At 41.8% G+C, this 12,754-nt stretch overlaps 3 protein-coding genes across 5 annotated transcripts; 2 read left to right on the top strand and 1 right to left on the bottom strand.

Annotated features, from left to right (window-relative positions):
- Positions 1-402: 402 nt before the first annotated feature.
- Positions 403-4,522, top strand: c1ql3b (complement component 1, q subcomponent-like 3b). The gene is made up of 2 exons (XM_077724337.1): positions 403-1,311; positions 2,407-4,522. Exons 1-2 carry the CDS (start codon positions 727-729, stop codon positions 2,584-2,586), a joined length of 765 nt encoding a protein of 254 aa, XP_077580463.1. The 5' UTR covers positions 403-726; the 3' UTR covers positions 2,587-4,522.
- pter (phosphotriesterase related) lies at positions 2,638-11,801 on the bottom strand. 3 transcript variants are annotated; one of them, XM_077724335.1, is made up of 5 exons: positions 11,581-11,801; positions 8,183-8,631; positions 7,112-7,377; positions 6,184-6,324; positions 2,638-4,788 (listed from the first exon to the last, which is right to left on the bottom strand). In XM_077724335.1, the coding sequence occupies exons 2-5, from the start codon at positions 8,615-8,617 to the stop codon at positions 4,578-4,580; spliced, it is 1,053 nt and encodes a 350-aa protein (XP_077580461.1). In that variant the 5' UTR covers positions 8,618-8,631; positions 11,581-11,801; the 3' UTR covers positions 2,638-4,577. The 3 variants fall into 3 exon arrangements, with proteins under 3 accessions (XP_077580461.1, XP_077580460.1, XP_077580462.1); XM_077724334.1 differs by lacking the exon at positions 11,581-11,801 and adding an exon at positions 9,298-9,360; XM_077724336.1 differs by lacking the exon at positions 11,581-11,801 and adding an exon at positions 8,740-9,263.
- On the top strand, positions 10,693-12,297 carry LOC144201599 (uncharacterized). The gene is made up of 5 exons (XM_077724338.1): positions 10,693-10,866; positions 11,022-11,094; positions 11,166-11,282; positions 11,591-11,669; positions 11,729-12,297. The coding sequence occupies exons 1-5, from the start codon at positions 10,760-10,762 to the stop codon at positions 11,824-11,826; spliced, it is 474 nt and encodes a 157-aa protein (XP_077580464.1). The 5' UTR covers positions 10,693-10,759; the 3' UTR covers positions 11,827-12,297.
- Positions 12,298-12,754: the final 457 nt, after the last annotated feature.

The following is a 12,754-nucleotide window of genomic DNA, read 5'->3' as shown; positions in this document are numbered from 1 at the left end:
TTAAAATTTTTGACCGAGTAGAGCAGGGCTGGTTTTTGCTATGGGAAATGTGGGCAGGCGCCTAAGGTGCAATATTTAAGGGGGCGCACGAGACGACAACGTTACATAGAAAAAATATATTTTTTGGGGTACAATTTCAGCCTAATGGTTGATTTCTACGAGTTTTGATGTTTTATTTTGAAATACTAAATACTAAAAGTTTAAAAATTGTCCCATTTTTTTGGCTAGTCTCATCACGCTTTGTGATGTTTTCATTGTTATTGTCAACATCCCACCACGCGATTAAAGAAAACCATGCATCCATTGACGTCGACCATCCATCAAACTCCGCCCCCCCCCTCCTCCAGCCCCGCCTACTCCTCCCCCTCCCTTCCCTTACTGCACTTGCATTTGAATTCTCCTCCTGCGCGCAGTGGCAGTGGACAGGAACGAGCATCGTAACGCGTGTTGAGTGGATCGAACCCCTTTTGGCATTGCTTGTCTTCCTCCCACTTGTTGTTGTTATTGTTGTTGTTGATATGGAGGTGGGGGAGGAGATGCGCCATTGGTCCGGATGCGACGGGAGCGCGTAAAAAGGTGCGGCGGCGGACGCTCCCTCTGCGTACGCCAAAGTTTCCCAAGCCGCTTTTTTCCCCCCGGGCTCAGACAGCGCTCGCCGTCAGGCTGGAAGACCACCACCCCCACCCCCACCCTCCTCGCAGGACTCCGCCACTCCGCCGGGCGCACATGATCGCCACCGGGGTATGCGGGGTGGCGCTGGTCCTAGTCCTGGTGGTCCTCATCCCAGCCGTAGTCAACTCCGCCGGGCCATCCCCGGCTCGTTACGAGATGCTGGGCGCCTGCCAGATGGTATGCGACCCCCACGGGACCACCCCCGCCACCACGGAGCCGGCAAAGGACGAGTCGTTGCCCAGTTTCGTCCAGGGTCCGCCGGGGGAGCCCGGACGAACGGGGAGGACGGGACCCCGGGGACCGGCGGGTGATCCCGGGCCACCCGGACCGCCGGGACCTCCCGGACCGCGGGGGGAGCGTGGAACCCCCGGCTTGGCGGGTCCACCCGACGGGGCAATCAGTGCGGCCACCTACAACACGGTGCCCAAGATCGCCTTCTACGCGGGACTGAAGAAGCAGCATGAAGGCTACGAGGTGCTCAAGTTTGACGACGTGGTGACCAATCTGGGTAACCACTACGACCCGGCCATTGGCAAGTTCACCTGCTCCATTCCGGGGATTTACTACTTTGCCTACCACGTGCTCATGAGAGGGGGTGACGGAACCAGCATGTGGGCTGACCTGTGCAAGAACAACCAGGTAGCCTCGACTTTCACACATCTTCACTTCTAAAAACTCATCTCATCTCATTTTCTGGACTTCTTTATCCTCACTAGGGTCGCAGGGGGTACTGGAGCCAATCCCAGTTGACTCGATCGCAGGACAAACAATCATTCACGCTCACAATCATACCTATAGGCAATTTAGAGCGTCCAATCAGCTTACCATTCGTTGGAGGAAACCGGAGTACCCGGAGAAAACCCACACAGGCCTGGGGAGAACATGCAAACTACACATAATTAATTAAACAGATGCAACTATACTCAAGTTTTGTATCGTGTTTGGGGACATATTTGGTACTATTTTTTTCCTAAATGGATACTTAATAAATATGTAACATGATTATGTATATATATAACTTATTATGTAATAAGTAATGGAAATAATCCCGAGGAATATTGCAAAAATGACATACGTATGCTTTGATTTATTATATTTATATGAAACAAACTTTGAATCACAGACAAGAGAGCTCAGTTCATCACGCTGCATTCATTTGTCTATGAATTATGAATTAGAACCCATGGGTATATTGCAAAAAAAAAAATGGATATACACTATGTTTTCCACCATCTGGACATCCCTGATTTGTAATAATACCATCCAAAATATAATCCACGGTATATTTCGAGACAAGTAAATTTGACAAAACTAAAAAAAATATATTGCAACCTTACACAAAAAGTCACCTATACCTAACAATGATAAAAATACTATATTAAAACACATTTTGCAATATTTTACTCCTAAATTCTAAACATTTATACGCCACCATCCAGATAAAAACATAACTTCATCATACGTGATATGAACTTTTTAACATGAATAATTTCCAGTATTTTGCGTTTCTTTCCGACTAAATAAATTCGGACCTCACACTCGCAGACGTCCAATCCAAATGGACCGAGAGAACCTGGCGGCATGAATTCTCAGCCGGATCTCCCCGTCCAAAGGGATTGGACGCCTATCATCGCCGACGACTCCAAAACCGAACGCTATCCCTCCGGTTTTACAAAAATTTCCACATACTGGCGCCGAATGACTTTCCCCTTACGCCCCGCCCATTTCCACCAGGTCCGAGCCAGCGCCATCGCGCAAGACGCCGACCAGAACTACGACTACGCCAGCAACAGCGTGGTTTTGCACCTAGAGGCCGGCGACGAGATCTACATCAAGTTGGACGGCGGCAAAGCACACGGCGGCAACAACAACAAGTACAGCACCTTCTCGGGCTTCATGCTGTACGCCGACTAAAAAAAAAAAACGGACAACCCCCCCCTTCCCCGAAAAACGCCCTCGCCCGCTTTACCCCACGCACGCCCCCCCCCGCCGTCACTGGTCGGATTAGTAGCGCCAGAGCTTCCCATCGTCGCTGACCATCTCCACCGGCGCCCGAGGGGAGATTGTAACGTCGTTGTTGACATGTAGTCTCATTGGTGTCAAACTGAATGAAGTGTGAAGCTCCCCCGCGTCGCAATGTAGCCGCCACCGCCATTATATGATATAAAAAGCGCCGTCAGTGTCTCCGACCTCATTAATCACGCACTTGGCATGCCGTTAACGCAACTTCTATTTTAATTTTCACTCCAGTTTAATTGCTTGGATGCAAGGGTGTGTCCAAATTGCAGAAAATGGTGAAAATATTCAATATGGCCCGCACAAGAAGCTTAAATTCAGCCTGCATTGCATTACTAGGCATTAACACTAGTGGGAGCTGGTCGTTTTAAGGGTACCTGATTACTGAGGGGTCAACACCGGGTTACAGTGGTGTTCATATTGCAGGAAATTATGAAAATATTGAATATGGCCTGCACAACAAGCTTAAATGCATCCTATGTTGCACTACACGGCTTTAACACTAGATGGAGCTGGTCACATGTTAAGGGCACCTGTTTTATGGCTTAGGGGTTCAAATCGGACTACTGGGTTGTCCAAATTGCAGAAAATTATGAAAATATTGAATATAGCCTGATAAAGAAGCTTAAATTCATCCTATGTTGCACTTCTTCGCTTTAACAATAGATGGAGCTGGTCACTTCAATGGCACCTGTTTTTTTTGGCTGAAAAAATTAATACAATTCTCCCTTTCCAACACGACAGCGCGGTGGTCAAGTGGTCAATCAGCATTCGTGACAGCGACCTGTCCTTGACCTCTCCCCGTGGTTTAACCCCACTGCCGACCTCCCCGTGGGCCAGATATTCCTATCATATATAATTTAAAGTTTAAATCCTCCCTGAAGATTCATCAAAAGTTTGGCCCCGACGGCGGCGGGCATTGATCACGGCGTGAAGTCACCCCGCCAAACCACCTGTTCTCGGACCGGAGAGGATAGCGCGTCCTTCATCTCGATCGTCCCGTTAGACCCGCCACCGTCACATTGTGGCATACTAATGAGGCTAATTTAAGCTTCTTGTGGGGGTCATCTTCAATTATATCAATATATTTTCATTATTATCAATCGATTCCTATCAATTTTACACACTGGATGTCATGATTAAATTCTATAAAGACTCCCAAAGACCCATAACTATTTTAAACATATGAAAAAAAATACTTCATATAAACATAGGCAAACTCAAGCTTCTTGTGAAGGCCATATTCAATGATATTTTCATCAATATCCTTCAATATATATAGTTATTTTTTGACAGGATTCTATCAAGACTCACAAATATCCATCACTATTTTTTACTGTATGAAAAAAATGAAGTCATGTAACTTACTCAACGTAGGTTAACTCAAGCTTCTTGTGAAGGCCATATTCAATGATATTTTCATCAATATCCTTCAATATATATACATTAATACCCATTGGATATCAATATAATGATAGTTTATTTTTGACGGGATTCTATCAAGACTGAATAATATCCATAACTATTTTTTACTGTATGAAAGAAATGAACTCCTGTAACTTTGTAAATGTAGGTTAACTCAAGCTTCTTGTGGGGGCCATATTCAATTATCAATTCATAATTTGCAAGAGGCCAATAAAAAGACCTTTACACACACCCTGGGTCTTGAAATATAAATCGCCGTAGCGACCGAACTGTAAATAACCAGCGTGGTGACAAATTTAATCGCAATCATCATTAGCGCGAGGGGAGAAAAAAAACTGCACCGGGTGATTGATCGCAGGCGCATATTAATTTGTTACCGTGTGGCTCGTTAGAGTTGTTACGACTTCATTAAAGAAATTTGAAAAAAAAACACCTGCCTGGCCTGCCTTTTTGGTTGTCGTGCTTCATTTGAAGGTGAGCCAGCGTTTGGGGTTGTCCACCAGGATTTTGTCCACTTGCGTCTGCGAGACGCCGCGCTTCAGCATCTTGGGGACGATGTTGCGCAGGATGTGCGAGTAGCCGTGACCGCCGTACTTGCACAGGCGGTCTTTGGTGTGGATGTCGTGCGCCATCAGTAATTTGTCCTCGTAGCCTTCTTTCAGCAAGAAGGCCATGCTGCAAGAGAAGAAAGATTTAAGAGAAGAAAGAGAAAAAAAAATGGAAAAATAATGGCCTCCTGGATCGGATGTCGTTTAAAATCAATATGGCCGGGCCTTTACTTTCATAAACCACTTTTGCTAGAGTTACATTAGATTAGATTAGATTTAATTGCCAAAGACAATATAGACATAAGTTAATAAATACATAAATAAATAAATATATATATAAATAAATAAGCACATATAGTATACACATAGTATACGCATAGTACACACAGTATACGCATAGTATACACAGTATACACAGTATACACTGTATACACAGTATACACATAGTATACACATAGTATACACTGTATACACAGTATACACATAGTATACACATAGTATACACTGTATACACATAGTATACACATAGTATACACTGTATACACATAGTATACACTGTATACACATAGTATACACTGTATACACATAGTATACACTGTATACACAGTATACACTGTATACACAGTATACACTGTATACACTGTATACACATAGTATACACATAGTATACACATAGTATACACTGTATACACTGTATACACATAGTATACACTGTATACACATAGTATACACTGTATACACATAGTATACACATAGTATACACATAGTATACACAGTATACACAGTATACACATAGTATACACAGTATACACAGTATACACACAGTATATACATATTATACACAGTATACAGATACACACACATGTATGTATATATATTTATATATATGTGTATATATGTATACATCTATATATACATATATGTACATATAAATACATACATATATATATATATAAATATACATATACATACACATAGATGTACATGTATATACACGGTTGGTCTTGTTATTTAGTTGTGTGCTTTCTAAAATATGAGTTGGTAAAAAGTGATGTTTTGGAAAACTTGTTTTCCTCTGAAGAAAGAAAAATAAAGTGTATTTTTACGAAGAAAAAAAGGAGGTTGAATGCCACTTTTTAATTCTGAGAAGGATGCTGTATGTGTCTTTTTTTTAGATTATGAGGAAAAGTTTAGAGTAGAAAAATGAGTGAAGTGGTAAACTAAATAGATGAAAGCACAATATTTGGAGAAATAAATTGTTGGTTCTGAAAGGAATGACTCATGAACCTTTCAAAAATAGAAAATAATATTCCTAGAAAAAACAAAGAGGCAGCCATATTTGAAAAACCTTTTTAAATGAGTTCATTCATTTTTTCCTACTCAGAAATTATTTAACCATAATGATTCACTCTAAGCAATATTTAGTGTATGATTAGTTCCGAAAAAAAAAGGTTAAAGAACGTCATACTCAGTTTTAATTGAGCGTCACCATATATGGTCATAATTAAAATTTGTGACTAACGTATGAATTCTTTGGCTGTCACTGGGCATGTCCACGTCCATGTTGAAGGCGTAGTTAAGCACCTCCACTCCAAACAGGTCATATTCCAGGTAACTCCCCATCTCGGCAAAGTCCAGCAGTTCGTCGTGATTGAAGATAGTCCTGCAAAAAAATATATATTACATTACAGATAAAAGCAACAATACGAGCCATTGTTAATTCACCACATAATGATTTACTCGTCTTAACCGTCAACATATTCATAATCGTAAAAAGCTGTAACTGAGCCTTAAAGGGATAACATCGAAATTCTTAACTCAACAAGCTTTAATAAACTGGACTTCTTAAAAACCTGGTGTCAAACCTGCGGCCCGTGGGCTGGAAGTGGCCCACTGGAGGGCCTTCGATCCGGCCCACGGGTTTTTTCTGCCTGGCGTTGTAGCTCATTCATACAGAATGAAATGCGTATAATTTTTGACACCAGAATTTTGAGACTCCATTTTATGATCCATTTCCTATCCGCGATTCCATTGGTTCATCAAAATGGCTTCTCTATGGCGGCCGATGAGTTCATAAGAAACTCTGAACTTTAAAAAAAAAAAAGTATATAGATATATACTCTAATAAAAGGTGCTCATTTCAGGGTGCTCATTGTTAGCCGGGCTGGGCTCCGACACCCCCGCGAACCTTGTGACGATAAGCAAAAATAAATGAATCAATGCAAAAAAACACTACCATACAATTACAAAGACATGCCTAAAGGTGGCAGTTAAGTAGTTAAAAGACTTTGTTTCCAGTGGATCCAAAATGGCGGCACGCACGGGCGCAGTTTCTCTCTATGTGCAATATCTTAGATTGCGCAATATTTTAGAATTTACCTTACCTGGATGTGCCTTTTTATATTTTTATATTACAAAAATAAAAATTTTTTACAGTGCACTGGCCTCACCTGTCCAGGTGGGACATGACCGTCTTGCCGATGTCCGCGCCCGCCTCCTGGAGGACGCGGACCACCTCGGCCGGAGCGTCGGCGTGGCGGCCCGGGTGGATGATGAGGGGGCAGCCCAGCTGGGTCTGTGCTTGGGCCGCCGCCCGCAGGACCTTTCGCTCGCTGTCCGTGACGGGCCAACCGGTGCCGATCTCGCCGATCACGCCGCAGCGGATGTCCGTGCCGTCGGCGCCGTGGAGGATCTCGGACACCATGACGTCCGTGAGCTGGAAAAACAAGCGGCAATAGAAAATCAGGCGCTAAATTCAGGTCCCGTTGTCCGCCGACAATCCGGAAAAAGGCGGTTCCGCATGAACGGGAGACGGCGCGGTCGGCGGAACCAATGCAAAGTGGCGTTTCTCATCTCGTGAATAACTTTAACTATAACATAACAATAAAAGGCATTCAGAAGAGTTTATATAAATACTTTCATAAATCTATGCATTTAAACAAGTAACATCTCATTTTCTGAACTGCCTTATCCTCACTAGGGTCGTGGGGGTGCTGGAGCCTATCCCAGCTGACTTCTGGTCAGAGGCGGGGGACACCTAACCACTGGATTTGAACCCAAGTCTCCCACTGTGAGGCCGAGGCGCTAACCACTCAACCAACGGGCCACCCTAAACGAGTAACATGAAAGATAATTGTTTTCCTCTCAATAATTTGTATTATCTATTTGTGAGTTTGCTTGAAGAAAGTTTAGTTTGTATTTTTCATTCCGGGTCCCCAGAAAGTCCTTCTAAATTCCTAATTTGAAGTTATTAAATTGCCTGTATTCGCCTCTTTGGGCCCTTCAATAAAACTACAAAATGTTTGTTATTCATTTTCTGTGTTTCTCACATCTTTCATTCAAAATCAATAGATTTTGATCATTTTCAAAAGCTTTTTAATTGGGGTGTATGGGTAGACCTTGGAACGCATTAAGGCTTCTACATACAAAAATGCCCTTCTACTTACAAAAAAACAAAAAACAAATTTGGAAACCAATTAATTTGCCAAGTAGAGGAACTTTTTTGCATTTAGTTCACGCACCTTCTCCACACTCATCTTCCTGGTTTGGTCCGAGTGCGTGCAGTCCACGTAGTATCCGGCCCCCGCCACAATGTTGACACCGGTCTCTTTAGCCAGCTTGACCAGGGTGGGCAGGTCGCGGTCAATTCCGACGGTGGTATTCTCCACCACGCTACCTCCACCGGCCTTCCTGAAGGCCTTTAGCTCGTCTCGCACGGCCTCCGTCTCCTGACACAAGAGCAGGTTCTCATGGCAGCTGTACGGGTTCTGCCTTAACCAATGCCCATGTCGCATCTGGAAAGGGTCCTCGGCCGTTTGGGGGTTCCACGGCGACGGCGGTGGGACGTAGCAGCACTCGAAGCTCATGGTCAGGTGCTCGTGGGTCATGGTACGGCCCAGGAGGTCCGGGTCCAGAGGACCCAGCACGCTCTGGACCTTCCCGCTTAGCTGGCTCATGACGGCTCGTCAAGCTAAACGGAGAGAATGCAAAACAAGAAGCGTTTTAATGTTTGACAGCGTGTTAAGCCGCCTCCGGAGATAAGTGACAGGTGAAGAGACGAGCTCGACGGAGCGCAAACCTTTGGACTCGGAATGCTAACTACTAAAACGTTGGGGGTGAACTTAGCAAACCTTCAGACTCGGGATATTAACCGCTAGCACGCATTTGTAAACCTTTTCCATTCTTTTTAGAATGGCTTCTTATTTTGAAACGACGACACTTTGCCGAAATAGCCTTAAAGGGGACATTGACGACGCTAAAGTGGCAAGCTTGACTTAAACGCTGTAAACTTTATTTCGTCTACTTTAATAAAGGTTTTATTTATCTTGAAACGACAAAGCTTTTCCAGAAAAGGGGACAATGACGTTGCCAAAGTGGCTAGCTTGAATAAAACTCAGGGAACATCGCAAACCTTTAGACTTTTATTTTGAAACGACGACGCTTTGCCGGAATAGCCGTAAATGTGCCCCAATGTGGCTAGCTTGACTTTTGGCACAAGTCGCGATTGCACACGCTCCAAATCGATTCATTTCGCGTAAAAAGGACGTACGCGTCGTTAAATAAGGTTTTAATGTCATCAATTTAACCATGAAAAATGTTAATGTGTGAAGAAGAATAGAAGAAAAGTGCGGCTGACCTTAAGTCTTCAACTTTACTCCGCCTTTATTTGACCACAGCAAGTTGGGAAGCGGCTTAATCAGAGAAATCATCGCGAGATTTTACGAGATAACCAAAACGTCCAGTTTTTTGTATTCCATCAATTACAGCGATTAATTTGGCGAATCTAGGGAGGGTTGAACACTGTGCTATGACAAAATATATAAACATACTGAAAGTGCTGATGAGATTTAATATAAGTATTGTCCCAGGCCAGCGACTGTAAGAGAATGAGCAAAAAAATAGCTAGAATGGACACGGTCAAACGTTTTTTGGCCTTCTGTTCAGAACACAAGACCAAGTGAAATTAGTCATGGCGTCCTATCATCCGGTCATCTGCTCAGTTATTTTCCAAGAGCAATTGTAACGGATCACAAGGTCGCCCTGTGACCACCGCGCCGATTGACTCTGGCCATTCATCAAATATCGGACTTTAATTGCATCGTTTGTGATATGAAATGACTAGTTTGTTACTCATTTGGTATGACTACAACGTGCTGAAGGGTCTCTCATTAGCGTCAAAAAGCAGAGTGCCACTTATCGGTCTGTGTGGCCAGCCGCCATGTTTCAGACACAAATCACTGCTGGCTAATCTCGGGGAGAAAGATGAATAACTCTTTGTAATCCTTCCTTTGTAAACTCCTGCAACGATATCAAGCACTAATTGCTAAATTGCAATATAATCCACTTAAGTATTTCTATAGCTACAGTATTCATGTACATCGTGGTATATAAATTGCAGGAAATAAAGCACTGATTACAGTAAAGTGAAGAAGAATGAATGTTTATAGATGTGTGAAAACATATATATATTTTTAATATAAAAATAAAAAAACAACATGCAATTGCTATTGTTATATTGTATTTTTTGGCTACATAATTTAAATACATTTTAGTCTCCCATTCTATAAAGACCCTATTATTTGTACTTTACCGCCCTCTGCTGGTGAAAGTGCTATATTTTATGCCTACAATTTTTAAAATCTTGTACTTGCCTTCATTTAATTGAAAAATATGTTCCTTAATTTGATTAACATTATATTCTATCTACATTTTAATGAAATATATTTTTTTATATTAATGGCTTTCTGCCCCATTTTATTTCAATATAAATGGATGTTACAGATGTGTTATCCTATAATTAAGATTTTAAATCCCTTAATTTGAAGTTATTTTTGAAAACCTAATTTCTATTTGTTTATTAATATTAAAATCGATTAAAATCACCATTTGATAACAAAAAGTTTTTCTAAATGATAAAAACACAATACCCAAATGTTTACGTGTGTGTTCTAACTCCAAATATGCGGCACGAAGCGTCATGCTAATCCTTTAGCACGCCACCACATGACCTGCCCCTGTCCCGCTAAGTACGCGGATCGCGGACTTTCCCCCACAAAGCGCCTCTGCCACAAGACGAGCAAGACCGCCATTTTTTCATCATGTCTGCTAAAATCAAGTTAGGTATTCTCATTCTCGTTTTAGGTTTGAGCGCTTTTACGAACGGCACCCCCGTGAACCCAACGCGCGCCTTCTGCAAGATTGTCTGGTAAGGCCTTTTAACCTGGTTATTTTCACTTAAAATTCATGTTAAATTCAGTCTACATTTTATTGCACTTCTTAAATTTAACACTAGGTGGAGTTAGTTATGAACGCAGTTTAGACTGCATATTATTGTAAATAAAAGAAATTAAATCCTTCCAGGCTGCTGGGCGTGCCATGCAGTCAGGCTAACGTCGCCATTGTGAGCCAAATAAAAGCCATGGGCTCATACAAGGTAAGTTAGGTTTCAAATTTGGCTGAAATGAATCATATTTGGTCATATTTTCCGCCATGTTTTTCATCAAGTTGGGCCCAGTGACTCCACTGCTAATCCAGGCCAACCACACGTCTGCACTGGGTCAAGTGGAGAGTGTTAACTTCACCATTTTGTCTGCCAGTATGACCATGGGATGCCGCGTGGATGTAAGTCACGAGTCGCGCAGAAAAAAAATGCTTAATGTGAATAAATCCCTCAACTTTTGTATTCCTTCATAAAAATACAATCATGAATCATTTTTAATCTATTTTATGATGAGACATCAATTTTATATAGTGCACCAATCAACCATTTTGCCTAAATTAAACTGTATTATTGATGTAGGGGACTTTTTCACCAGCAGGGGGCAGTGTGACACCCACACTTTTTTCATGTTTTTTGGGAGAATATTTTGGGCGTTATATACTCGAATATATACAGTAGTGTAAAAAAATGAATTGTTACTTGATTTCAGGGTGTGTCCACATCAGCCTTCTGGTCCAGCCTCTTTGATAATGGCACCAACTACTGCAATCTTCGCAACGTGATGCAAGGTAACATCTTGGAAAATGTTCCTTTTTCTTCTTATTTCTGCCATTTGCTTTCTGAGTAGGAAGTGGACTCACCAAGGCTCCGGGTTTCACCGAATTCACCAACGAATGGCTCTGCCTGGGATTCGGAATTTCCGCCTGCAAACCCCAAACAAGATAAAATGTTAAAACATTTTAGTTAATAACAAAAACAAGTGGCTGCCAATGACGGCAATAGGCGTCCTAAACTTTTAAAATGACAGGGCTAGCAGTAAGTGATGGCTGTCAGCCCTCTCAGTCAACATGAATTGGACGTCAATTGTCACTATTGGCAGTGAATCATGAAAATTTACATAATTATTCAAAGCTACCGCTCAGTCGTGAGGACAGCATGTTCCCAAAATCTTTTTTTTCTAGAAATTGTAGCTTACACAAGTGTAATATCCAGAACATGATTTTGAATTAAAAAAGCCAATTTGAACAAGTGTGACTGTGCATTTATTAATTTTGTGATGATTAAACTTATACTTGCATCTTTTGATTGTAGTGTTGTTGTTAAACCACACAATTCAATGACTGTAATTGTTCTATGACTTTGTTTTCAAGTATAGAGAGCGAATATGGTCAATAAAATAAACATTTGTAAATGTCATGGTCGGATAATGTATCCTTGTGTCGCATAGCATAGCGTAGTATAGCATCGTATGTTGTAGCATGGCAGTTAATGAACGAGTTAAACTAATGTATTGATTGAAAATTAATCATTTAAAGTCATTTAAACTTATCCATAGAATACACTGTTCGGCAAAATGAATTTATCTGCTTCAGAAATAAAAATAAAATAAAAAAAACGCTACGTATTTCGTACTTCCAGTAGTGACTTCGATTGGAAAATTATTTCAGGGCTGGTTAGCTAGTGTTCAACAGGTTTAAATGTTAACGTTTGAGTTCGCTAAATGTTACAAATACAACCTTGCGGTCGACTTTAACCATACCTGATCATTATGGATGTATTATGATATTGTCGGTCATATTCAACACATGACCTCGTCGCTCATCATTTGCACAGCTGGTGGAAAACCAAATGTCGCAAGATATGACGTCACTTG

Source organism: Stigmatopora nigra, chromosome 9, assembly GCF_051989575.1.
Source record: "Stigmatopora nigra isolate UIUO_SnigA chromosome 9, RoL_Snig_1.1, whole genome shotgun sequence".
Lineage (NCBI taxonomy): Eukaryota > Metazoa > Chordata > Actinopteri > Syngnathiformes > Syngnathidae > Stigmatopora > Stigmatopora nigra.
The sequence above is the reverse complement of the archived record's forward strand: the minus strand, read 5'-3'. Positions and strand labels throughout refer to the sequence as shown.